Source organism: Arachis hypogaea, chromosome 6, assembly GCF_003086295.3.
Source record: "Arachis hypogaea cultivar Tifrunner chromosome 6, arahy.Tifrunner.gnm2.J5K5, whole genome shotgun sequence".
Taxonomy (NCBI): Eukaryota; Viridiplantae; Streptophyta; class Magnoliopsida; order Fabales; family Fabaceae; genus Arachis; species Arachis hypogaea.
Genome location: NC_092041.1, coordinates 18,621,603 through 18,634,591, shown reverse-complemented (window position 1 = coordinate 18,634,591; position 12,989 = coordinate 18,621,603). Strand labels below are relative to the sequence as shown.

At 34.8% G+C, this 12,989-nt stretch overlaps 2 protein-coding genes and 1 non-coding gene across 3 annotated transcripts; 2 read left to right on the top strand and 1 right to left on the bottom strand.

Annotated features, from left to right (window-relative positions):
- The first annotated feature begins 1,114 nt into the window (after nt 1–1,114).
- LOC112696352 (probable 1-acylglycerol-3-phosphate O-acyltransferase) lies at nt 1,115–5,201 on the top strand. Its single transcript, XM_025749081.3, has 9 exons — nt 1,115–1,605; nt 1,940–2,176; nt 2,462–2,508; nt 2,619–2,737; nt 2,855–3,003; nt 3,172–3,281; nt 3,363–3,462; nt 4,104–4,227; nt 4,809–5,201. The coding sequence occupies exons 1-9, from the start codon at nt 1,427–1,429 to the stop codon at nt 4,932–4,934; spliced, it is 1,191 nt and encodes a 396-aa protein (XP_025604866.1). The 5' UTR covers nt 1,115–1,426; the 3' UTR covers nt 4,935–5,201.
- A 372-nt stretch (nt 5,202–5,573) lies between these two features.
- On the bottom strand, nt 5,574–5,646 carry TRNAE-CUC (transfer RNA glutamic acid (anticodon CUC)). The gene has a single exon. It is a non-coding gene; the product is annotated as a tRNA-Glu (tRNA).
- Nucleotides 5,647–5,667: 21 nt separating this feature from the next.
- On the top strand, nt 5,668–9,829 carry LOC112696351 (protein ACCUMULATION AND REPLICATION OF CHLOROPLASTS 6, chloroplastic). Its single transcript, XM_025749080.3, has 6 exons — nt 5,668–6,269; nt 6,996–7,220; nt 7,536–7,796; nt 7,906–8,860; nt 9,033–9,169; nt 9,397–9,829. Exons 1-6 carry the CDS (start codon nt 5,775–5,777, stop codon nt 9,685–9,687), a joined length of 2,364 nt encoding a protein of 787 aa, XP_025604865.1. The 5' UTR covers nt 5,668–5,774; the 3' UTR covers nt 9,688–9,829.
- The last annotated feature ends 3,160 nt before the right edge of the window (nt 9,830–12,989 follow it).

Here is a 12,989-nt window from a genome sequence, read left to right as displayed (position 1 = left end):
CTTATTGTACACTCTACAGTCATCATTCAACAGCCATTTATCAAAATATCTGAACTTATGCACTCCCAATAATCAAACATGTTAATTCTTCTATAAGTGTTTTTAATGCTAATGCTAATGCTGCTCCTCCTTCTTCTAACAAGTGATGAGTATATCACTCATCCAAGCCATATAGATTTCTATTGACTGGAAAAATACAGAAGTACAACTTTAGTGGGAGGTTTTATCTTTTTATTTTAATATACAATAGAAGTTGAAAAAAGATTCAAGTGATTATCGGATGAAAAAATTGATAAGCAAGAAAAGTATATGATATATTCACACACAAAAACCTTTTTATGATGTCCATCTCTTGGATTATCGGTTGTGTTTGTTCCTTTGAAAATTGAAATCGGTCGAGTTTAATAAATGTTAAACAAATCAATTTAATACGGTGACAAATTTAAAAAAATTTGATAGTAGAGTGTAAATTATATATAATATATAATATGATAATAAAATAATTTTTATAATAATTTAAATAGTAAAAGTATATTTAATAACATAATGTAGGTAAATAAATATAATTATCATTATCATATATTACTTATAAAATTTTTAAATTTTAGTAGAAATATTTATCTTCTAATATTATATACACATCTGTCCCTCATTAAATATTTGATCCAATTTATGCATTGGACAAATAATTTAATCGGTTCATCGAAATTTCGGTTTGAAATTAACTGATTTCGAGCAGATAAATAAACTAATGTTGATTAATATTTTCTCCTAAAAATATTTTAAAATTTATTCAAAATGGGAAAACATTAAAATTCTTGTTGATGAATTTTGATGAATGAAAAAAAAAGTAAAAATTCGATACAATTAACTTCATATAAAATTTATAACCGAGAGTTATTGGATATTAATTTAGGTGGAAACTCAAGTACAGTTAATACTTGATAATTTAATTAATTTGACTAAATTTTTATATAACGATTCTTAAATATTAACTTTACGATAAGTCGATTTTATCTGACCATTAATTAAAAATGGTCTTGAATTTCCACAATAAGAGAGAGAGTAAAATTAGTGGCTACGATTCTCCACGTAATGGGTACCCGTCACAACCGTCATTGCCCGCGTAAGCACCCCTCTTCTGTCTTCTCTTCCTCCCTCTAATAATTGGACCAAACTTCTCTTTTCTTTTCTTTTTCTATTTTTTTTTCTTTCTCTCCAAGTTCCAACTTCTTGCCCCTTCTTTCTTCTTTCTTTCCTCTGCTTCCCATCGTTGAAATTTAACAGAATCACGCATACACTAACAAATAGAATACGCTTTTGCTATTACTATTGCTTCTAACATCATCCAATTCAATTTTTTTCTCAAATATAGCATAGTTACTGTTAAACACAGACAGAACACACTTGCAATTTGAAGAGACTTATGAACACGATTCGGTCTCGTTGGTTGTCGAGAAAAATGGTCGAAGAATTTGGCAAATCAGCAACCGCAACCACTTCCTCCACCGAAACGCCGCGTTTTTGGCCTTCTCTCTTACGTTGGATTCCAACTTCCACCGACCACATCATCAATGCCGAGAAGCGCCTTCTCTCTCTCGTCAAGTATCCATCTCATAAACCCTTTTCTTCTTAGCTTCTGTTACTTACTCCTCTGCTTAAAAGTTGAATCTTTTACGATTTTCCCCGGTCTTAATTTGTATGTTGGTCTAATCTAATCCATTTCTTTGAGATGAATTTGATAAATACTGTTTAGGGTGCATTTGATTGTTATGTTTGTAAAGTATGCATAGCTTGTGTTTGAATAAACTCTTCAATGAGAATATCAGGGAAAAAAAAATCCCTTTTTTCCCGTTGTTTTGATGTTACAACTTGATCCAACAGCACTTCGAAATTTTTTTGACTAAAATTGTTCCTCTCTTTTTTTTTGGTGCGGCAGGACTCCATATGTCCAAGAAAAGGTTAATATAGGCACTGGTCCACCAAATTCTAGAGTTAGATGGTTTGGTTCAGTGAGCAATGAGCCACGGTTTATTAACACCGTTACATTTGATAGTAAAGATGATGCTCCTACCCTTGTCATGGTTCATGGATATGCAGCTTCACAGGGTTTCTTCTTTCGAAATTTCGATGCTCTAGCTAATCGATTTAGGGTCATTGCTATTGATCAACTTGGGTGAGTGAGATATGCTTGTATGTTGTATCTGAGTGTGATCCTACTGATGTTTTTAGTGCTTTGTGCTTTACGGGGTCATTGTGAGTTTTGATTTTGGAGGGGAAGGAAAGTGAAGGACTCGAAGTGTAAAAGGAAGTATCCTTTTACTACTCAAGTTCTTCTCTTCCCCTAAAAGACTCAAGCTCGCAAACACCCCCTTTATGATTAAATTTGAGGGAAGTAGTGTTGTTTCAAATTGAGGCCTGTGTTTTGCTCTAACTAGTTGCATTGAAACGTTTTTGTCAGTTGGGGTGGATCTAGCAGGCCTGACTTTACATGCAAAAGCACTGAAGGTTGATGCTAAAGTTGATTTCGAAATTCGAATAGAAAAAGTTTCATTCTTGTTGCCTAAGTTGAAAGTATGAGTAGCAAAATACTTAATCTTTGTTGCTTGACCATGCAGAAACTGAAGCATGGTTCATCGATTCTTTTGAGGAATGGAGAAAAGCCAAAAACCTTAGCAATTTTATATTGCTCGGGCATTCTTTTGGTGGTTATGTTGCTTCCAAGTATGCACTTAAGGTTAATGTCTTTCTACAGTGTACTAAAATGACTCTAATTTGGTTTTCTTTGCTTTTTCCTTTTTAAAAAGAATTATGGTATATATGACTATATCCTAATATTTATTCTTATGAATAGCACCCGGAGCATGTTAAGCACTTGATTTTGGTGGGACCTGCTGGTTTTTCACAAGAAACAGAGAGGATTACAAAGTTCTTATCAACATGGAAAGGATCAATTTTGAACCAGATATGGGAATCTAACTTTACACCTCAAACTATTATTAGGTACACTACTTTGTCCCTATTTCTTCATCCTGTATATCAGTTTTATCATTTAATTTCGCTTGAATTAGTTTTACGATAGAGTTAGTGTTCTTTGTATCCCTTCCCTCAAAATGACAGATATTTTTTCAGATAAATCTCTAATTGATATTCTACATATGTTTGTCGCAGAGGTTTAGGTCCTTGGGGTCCTGATATGGTGCGCAGGTATACAAGTGCTAGGTTTGTTACTCATACAACTGGTGAAATGCTGAATGAAACTGAAACCAGTTTGCTAACAGGTATGATCTGATATAACCTATTAATATGTGTTAAAGATGTAAGATTATATTCTAATTATGTATTTATTTTTACTATTGAAGATTATGTTTACCATACTCTAGCGGCTAAAGCTAGCGGTGAGCTGTGCCTCAAACATATATTTTCGTTTGGAGCATTTGCTAGGATGCCCCTTCTTCACAGGTTTGATGATCATTCTCCTGCTGTTGATTATCGAATTATTCATTCCTTTCTGCTTTATTACTTCAAAAATGTTAGTAGTTGAGAATGAAAGGTTATTTGGATTTTAGATTATAGTATTTATAACTTGATTCCATGTTCTATATTTACTATTGCGTGGCTCATAGAAAAGATAAACTTTGGAAGCTTCTGATGTCTTCAATGCATTGAAAATTTAAAACTTAGTAATTCTTTTTAGAAATTTAAATAGTGCTCATAAGGCTTTTGTTTGCAAAACCCCTATGAAATAGGGGAATTCATAGGAAAAAGTAAGAGGCCACAAGGGAAATTGACTCTAAAGGGGTTGCAAAGACAGTAATGATACACCATTCCCAAAAATTCTCATAAATATCATTGTAAAAATTAAATGAGGTAAAAAAGTTGATTCAATAAATATCTTTGATGATTAACTTGCAAAGTATGATATGGCTTCATATCTCTATAGGTTCAAATTTCCACTTGCTATTAGGAGTTAGGATAATGCTATAACCTCCATTTTCTGCCTCTTTGGATTCTTTTTTCTCACGCGATAAAGAATTCAATTTTCGAATGGATTCCTACCTATGCCTAGATCTCGGATAAATGGAATTTTTTTGGTGTTTCAGGGCTTTAGAGTGGAAGGTGCCCACCACTTTCATATATGGTATCCAAGATTGGATGAATTACGAGGGTGCCCAAGAAGCGCGCGACCAGATGAAGGTTCCATGTGAAATCATTAGAGTTCCCCAGGTACCATCACTTTCTCCTTGTCCCCAAACAATGAAAACCCATTTTGAATGTTGTTTTGAATTTGGATAAGGTAAATTACACTGACCTCCCTTATGGTTAGGAAATATTACACACAACCCCTTTTTTATTTGTAAAATTATACACTAACCAACCTAGGATGGTGACATTCTATCCTCCTCCAGGGAATAAAAAATCCTTATTTAAAATCACCCTTACTCCATGGTGCATATAAGAAACAGGCGGAAGGATTCGGGTTATATGACACTTGTCACTCTTATGTTTTGCAAAACGTGACACTTTGTTTGGTTAATGTCTCATGACAGAAAATACATACATAGTGAGACAAAGATCCTTGTCATCATTGTTTGGACAAATTTTGTTTAAGGATAAAAACATTGTCTATTTTTGTATTTGTCACCTTTTTCAAAAAGGTTTATGTGTTTCAGTGTTTTTAAATTCTTTTGTTAAGAGTTAAGACAATTTTCAAACAGGACCTAACCTCTGTTGTAAACATAACATTTGAGAGGTTAGTATAATTTACTCTATATTTTTGAGCTGAGAAATTTGGTTATTTTTTGCAGGCTGGTCATTTTGTGTTCATTGACAACCCAAGTGGCTTCCATTCAGCTGTGTTCTATGCTTGTCGTAGGTTTCTTAGTCCGAATCCCGATAGCGAGTCCCTTCCGGACGGGTTAACCTCTGCATAGGCCATAATCTTGTGCATGCTGTCTAGAATTTTATTATTATTTGTCAAGTAAAGTTATTACAAATTAAATTCCATGGGTTAATGAAGCCATGTTAAATTGTAGTTGTAACAGCAATTACAAGGAACACAACCTGTGTCATGAATTTGATTACTGAAAGATGTGCTGAATTAAACTTTGTAATATTAAGGTTGTTCTTCTGTATAGTTTGTACTATAAATGAGAAAGTGATAGCCTATGTTGTAATATAAATTAAGAACTCATTACACCTGTCTTTTTCCTCTGTTGACATGATTGTAAAATCTAGTTTGCATTGAATCTGAAAGAGATACAACAACCCTACTCAATCATTTAAAATTTCATCGATCTAATCTAAGTTAACTTTGGCACCAATATCAAATTTGGACCACAGCAAGAATAGTGGTAGAATCAACTTTTTTAAACCCCCCTCCCCTCCCCCTTGAATTCACCATTCTAAAATACATTAACTAATTTATCACCATATAGCATATAGTATATGTATATAGAATAGAAATAACTACAAGAGAAGTACGTCCTACAAACAATTTCTCATAAAATGATAAAATGCATAGTAAAAATGTTATGTATATACTAAAACTAAGTGAAAAATAGTAGAAGAAATTCCGTTGCCGGGACTTGAACCCGGGTCTTTCGGGTGAGAGCCGAATATCCTGACCAACTAGACTACAACGGAAGCTATTGTTGAGACTTGGGAATTTCAAGTTATGAGTGAGGGTTTCATAGAAACAGACCAAAATCTGCGCAGGGTTTTAAGCTCAAAACAGAAAAAAAAAAAAAAAAAAACAAACAGAGCTGCCCACAATGGAAGCTAATGCTTTACTCCCTCGCATTGGCGTTGGCCTCTGCGCCCCGCCACTCCTCCACTCTTCACAACGCCGCACCCGCCTCACTTTCTCATCCTCCGCCAGTAAATGGGCGGAGCGCCTCATCTCCGACTTCCAATTCATCGGCGACTCCGACCATCACTACTCCTCCTCTGCCGCCGCATCCGCTACTCTCAGCCCTCCACGCTACGATTCTCCGCCTGAGCAGCGGTTCCTCTCGATTCCTCTCGACTTCTACAGAATCCTCGGCGCCGAAACACATTTCCTTGGCGACGGTATTCGACGCGCGTACGAGGCGCGTTTCTCGAAGCCACCGCAGTATGCGTTCAGCAACGAAGCGTTAATCAGCCGCCGCCAGATTCTCCAAGCTGCTTGTGAAACCCTAGCTGACCCTGCTTCCCGCAGAGAGTACAACCAGGGACTCGTTGAAGATGAAGACGCCACCGTTTTCACTCAAGTCCCTTTCGATAAGGTCATTTTATAATTGAAGCTCAGCTAATCTTGAATCGTAAACTTGGAGTTTATGACTTGACTTGGCTTGACTTGAGAGTTCGATAATGCTGTTTGTTTGTTAATGCAACTTCGCTTTTTAAACTGTTCAGGTAGTTCTTATTCACTAGATTAAAACATTAGATATCATCTTCAGCTAGTGGGAAATAGTTTAATTTTTGCTGCATAGTACATTAGTGATTTTCAAGTGGTGGTAGGCTCATCCTTATCCCCTTTGTCTCGAGTTCGAGCCCTTGGATGTATATAGAACTGTATTGAGAGAAGCAGTTATAGTTCCTCCAGTCGGGTTAGTATACCAGCGGCAAAGACTCATGGTTTTTATTCTTACTTTAATTGTGCTTGTTAATGGAGTGTAAATAGAGAATATAAATGAGGTTATAATTTCAATTCAGGATTTTTGTTTTTGGGGTAGAATCAGGTCATGTTTTGCTATTAATATTATCAAAGCAAGTTTTTATTGATATGCATAAAGATTGAAAGAATAAATGTTGTGGAATGGATGGAGTATTGGAGTATGGTTCTATGTATATGGAAGGAATGCACAAAATTTTGAATATTATATGTCAAAAGTTTCCCCCTTATCACAGTACATGTGTTTTACAAGTGGAGCGTATGTATAGGTGACCCCATGTTGTTTTTGGCTTAATTTGTTCAATTGCATAAGAAGGCAGTGATGGGTTTTTTGCAGGTTCCTGGAGCTCTCTGCGTGCTGCAGGAAGCTGGGGAGACCGAGTTGGTGCTTCAGATTGGGCAGGGCTTACTGAGAGAGAGATTGCCCAAGTCGTTCAAGCAAGATGTCGTGTTGGCCATGTCGCTCGCTTATGTTGACATCTCGAGGGATGCTATGGCCTTTACTACTCCCGATTTCATTACTGCATGTGAGATGCTTGAGAGGGCATTGAAACTTTTGCAGGTGAATATGATAGTTCCATGGCTATGGATGATCGTTTTTTTGTTTCTCGATTGCTGTATCCTAAAAATTTGCCATTTTCCAAACAATATTGGTTTCAGATGATTTGACTTTTTTTAAGTCAATGCTTCTAATTATATCAATAGGGATGTGTGGAATTTGGTTTGACACTGACAGGATTAATCATGGCAATGCAAGCCACTGTATAGTTGTTATAATGTTCAATTAGGTTTTGTATAAACATTGATGATTTAAAATTTGACACAATATAAAATACAGTTCTGATACAAAGTGCTCTCTGCGAACTTGATTATGTAGGAAGAAGGAGCAAGCAGCCTAGCACCAGATTTACAAGCACAAATCGACGAGACACTGGAGGAGATAACCCCACGCTGTGTTTTGGAACTTCTATCCTTGCCCCTTGATGAAGAACATCGAGCACGAAGGGATGAAGGTCTGCAGGGTGTCCGCAATATTTTGTGGGCTGTTGGAGGAGGTGGTGCGGCAGTAATTGCTGGGGGTTTCACACGTGAGGACTTCATGAATGAGGCTTTTTTACATATGACAGCAGTTGAACAGGTATTCTTGCATTGTTGTTTTGCATATTTTTCTGTAATGTTCTCTTCATGTTTATATTTGAAAAATTTCTCTTCATCTTGTTTCCTTTTACCTTCAATATTCTTTGAAGGTTGATCTTTTTGTGGCCACACCAAGTAATATACCAGCTGAAAGTTTTGAAGCATATGGGGTGGCACTTGCGCTCGTTGCGCAAGCCTTTGTAGGTAAAAAGCCACATCTTATCCAAGATGCGGATAACTTATTCCAACAACTTCAACAAACAAAGGTAACAACTATGAGACATGCTGCCTCTATTAATGCTCCAAAGAGAGAGGTTGATTTTGCTTTAGAAAGGGGCCTCTGTGCCTTGCTTGTTGGGGAGCTAGATCAGTGTCGATCATGGTTGGGACTAGACAGTGAGAGCTCTCCATATAGAAATTCATCCATTGTAGAATTTGTAATGGAAAATGCCAAGGGTGATGAAGACAGTGATCTTCCTGGACTCTGCAGATTGTTAGAGGCATGGTTGATGGAAGTAGTTTTTCCGAGATTTAGAGATACTAAAGAGATAACATTCAAGCTTGGAGATTACTATGATGACCCTACAGTGCTCAGGTATCTAGAGAGGCTGGAGAGTGTTGGGCATTCACCCTTGGCTGCTGCAGCAGCCATAGTGAAAATCGGAGCTGAGGCTACGGCTGTTATTGGTCATGTCAAGGATAGTGCAATGAATGCATTGAAGAAGGTGTTTCCTGTTGGTTATGAAGATGAAATTGTGAAAATTCAAGAGAATGACGGGAAGGAATATTTCAATCTTTCTGAAAGTGAGAATCTTTTAATTTCACCAGATCAAGATACTTCGACTGGTATTGAGGTTTCTGGAACAAGAAAACCTTCTGAGATAAGTGGTGGTGAGATAATTACTGACAAAATTAAAGATGCAACTGTGAAGATCATGTGTGCTGGCGTTGTGATTGGACTCGTGACTGTGGTTGGCTTGAAGTTTATACCTGCTGCTAGGCATGGCTCACCCACCATACGCAAAACAACTGGTTCGGCACTGGCATCAGATACTGTCAACATAGGTATTACCTTTAGAGACACCCGCAATTAGGATCACAATTACAAATTGATTTCCATCATGAATTATCATCTGAATGATTCAGTTACTGCTGATCAGAAATTTGATTTCAAAAGTTCATAGTTAACTTCTAGCAATTATTGCATGGTGCGTATAATACATATTTATCTGCACAGGTTCCTCGGGAGGTGAAGAATTAGAAGAGCAACTTCCGAAAATGGATGCAAGGGTTGCTGAAGCTGTGGTTCGCAATTGGCAGAACATTAAATCCCAAGCTTTTGGACCCAAACATTGCCTCGAAAAATTGCCAGAGGTAAAGAATTAATTTGGTCCTTATGAAAATGGAGATGATAATCACAACTTTACAAAAACATGACCAATATGCTGAAAATCTTGCGATTTTGAGGAAGTGCTTTAAAAGAAGATCATTGTAGACTAATCAATACGATTTTATCCTAGACAACTTGAAATTCTACAGTGATTTCCTTAATTTTCATCTTCATATATGTCAAGTTTTGCTGAATTTAAGATATGCTATAGGTACTTGATCACGAGATGTTGAAGATATGGTCCGATCGGGCATCCGAGATTGCAGAGCGTGATTGGTCCTATAACTACACGTTGGAGGACCTCAGCATCGATAGCGTGACTATATCCCAGAATGGGCGGCGTGCGGTGGTCGAGACAACTCTCAAAGAGTCAACCCACCTCAATGCTGTAGGTCATCCGCAGCACAATGCTTCAAGCAGCAAAACCTACACAACAAGATATGTGATGTCTTATTCAGATTCAGGTTGGAAAATCGTTGAAGGAGCTGTTCTTGAGTCATAGTCATGTTTTGTAATATTGTTTGCACTTTTCGAGCACTCTTAATGTAGTTAACCTGTAAATACTCCATCTATGTGCTATCAGATTCTTCAATTAGCTGCAAATGTTTGAAAATTTCATGCAGAAATAAATAATTTTTTTATCATTTAGTAAACATGTAATTTGGACTTTGATCTTAGCCATATCCAAACAAAATATCAGGTATCGGTTAAATTTAACGAAAGGTGATAATAACTTAATAAGTGATAACTATTGCCTCATAACTCAATAAGTTTGATTTTATTCTATGCAGTATGATTTCTTAATCTCACAAATGAGTTAATTTACTTTTTTTAATAAAAAAATAAATAGGTGCACGGAGTGAAATAGGTATTTCATATGGCAAATACGACAAAGCGTATTAAGTGGTCCAATGAAGAGTTTTAATTTTAACAAGATCCATATTTATTAGGTGGTAGAAATCTATTTTCGGGATACAAACGTGATAATAAGATGGCTGCATTTATTTTTTCTCTTTTCTTCGTAATTTTTAAAAAGTATTATTTTTCTTTGAGATAACAATTATAATTATGAGATCTCTAAATTTTCACCTGTTAATTAACTTGGTCCTTGAATTTTATAATTATCAATTAAGTTAGTCTTTTACGTAGATTTTGACTTGATGTTGATGTTATTAGTGAAATATTTACAGTGAAAACTCACGTGCAGTTGTCTTTATGTGAAGTTGTTAGTTGAGAATCGTTAGATAACAATTCTATCAAATATGTTAAATCATCTAATAATTTTTAACTAACAACTTTACATGAAAACAATTGGATGTGAGTCTTCACTAATATTTACGTAGATTGTTAATTATTTTATGGTATAGTAACGTGTTCCACCTGTAACAAAAAGATTTGTTGATGATCTGTCGTATTGATGACATGTGGCATAGTAACTAATATTATAAGACGTAACACTAAAACTACCATTTCATCAACAATAATGTTAAAACATAATTTATAAGAGATTAATATGATCCATCATTATAAAATTTATAGACCAAATTAATCCGTTTAAAAAATCCAGGAAACAAATTGATTGGTTTTCTTCAGCTATGATATTGCATGATAGTTGTACCAAAAGCTTCATTATGATAATGTGAAATATTATTCGTATCTACTACGTCTTTTGTAACATGTTGTTCTCTATCTCAAAGTCGTCTTAGGCTTAAAGGCCAAGCAATAGCAACTCATGCAAATTAAAGCAATTAAAGTGGGACCTATGTATCAATGAATGTATGATAATGTGCAAGTTGATACGGTTTCTTAGGGAGAAATTTTTATATGCTATATAGTATTCGTGCAAGATATTTTTCTTGCTACACACGCATCATTTATTATTTAATTTGTCACTATAATTTTATTTGTGGGCTAGTAAGAATAAAATAGTACAATTACGATTATGTTAGAAATTTCTTAACCAGTAACTCCTATGAATCTGAAAGATAGAAATGGGAATACAATTAATAATCACATACATATATATGGAATAAATTATTATTTATTCACTTGAGATGATGCATTCATGGTTGAATTATTAATTTATGGACTAAAGTTTTTCTTATTTCGTGGAGAAGTTTTCATTGTACGAAAATGTTGACTATATATAGGAACTTTAATTATATTTTATTATTTTATCAAATCAATAAAGAATGAGAAAAAGAAAGTAACCTCCATAAAAACGTTTAGATGCTCCCCTTATCATTTTCATTAGATCTTCCTTTGAACTCTTTTTCAACAATAATATTTCAAAAGTTTAATTGTGTGCTAATGAAAAGATCAATCTAGTACTACATTTTAGGTTTGATATTCTTTTTAATATAGTAATTATTATATAGTACTTTTAGTAAATATCAGCTCCTATAAAAAGCAGTTTTTTTTTTCCCTTGTATATAGATCCCTTCTGATAATATTTCATCAGAGACTACTCATGAAGGCTGATATTTAATTACAAGTCTACTCATTTTGTTTCTCAGTATATTATTAAGTTGAAAACCATTTTTTCACACTTAAATAGTGTGTAGATTATTTATATAATTATCCATCTCACATTTTATTTAATAATAATAAAAAATATATTGACTCGGTATATAATAAAGAGTTATGTTAGGGAGACATTAACACAAAAGTTCTCTTATTATTTTCAGACTATAAATGCATTTAAAAAGTCAAAAAAAGATAAATTATGACTCTATATAGTAATTATTTTAGAGCATGCATTGTTAGTGGGGTCACATAGGGGTTACCCTATCTATTGCTACAATAATTGTATGTGGGGGAACAAAGTGAACCCTAAGACATCTCAATTTTTTTTAAATCTTTGTTATGACCTATTTTGTTAAATTATTGCATGAATGTTAAAATTTTTTAGCTCTTATACATAAAAGACTAGCAAATAACTTTTCAAGTGGCTCTTATATTATTAGTAGCAAAAGTTAATCTTATTATTAGAAATTATAAGAGTTAGTTACTTCACACCTATAAACATTAGGAGGCTTTTAGTTTTAGATAATGTGAGGCTTTATACTTGTATATTTGTAAAATGTAGGTCTATTCTTTATTAGTTGCAACAACCATCTATAACCGCAACAACGTAATTCTATCGCCAAATGTTTAGATTTTATAATAAAATTAAGAGGAACTCATATAATTAAACTTTATTATACATAGATACACTCATTTTTGTTTTAGCTTACTAACTTGAATTTAATTTATATAAATAACAAGGTGTTCTATTTGCAACTACTTAAGAAATTTACCACTTTTTTCAAAATGTCTTAATAGATTTTGAATATATATGATCATGTGGGGACAGATATAATTAGGTTTTTGGTGGCGTAACCTATATACAATTGTGACAACTAGTAATAGTATCTATATATATGTGACATTTATCCTTTTTCTGTAGCATAGGAAAAATATGGAAGCCACATTTAATAAGTATTTGATTCTCTTCTCAATGTTCATAGTGTTAATTGTTAGGCTTAAAGGTGATGATCAAAGCCAAGGCAATGCCACATTGGTTACTCTCCCATTAAACCTACAAGGTAATAAAAGTAGTGAAGAAGCAAAAGGAAAACACAATAATGAAGTTGTGTTCAACTCAAGCAAAGGAGGAGGTGGCGGCGGCGGAGGTGGAGGGTTTAAATGGGGTTGGGGTGGCGGAGGCGGAGGAGGAGGAGGAGGTGGTGGTGGTGGTGGTGGTGGAGGTGGCGGTGGTGGCGGATGGGGTTGGGGAGGAGGAGGGGGTGGTTGGTGGAAATG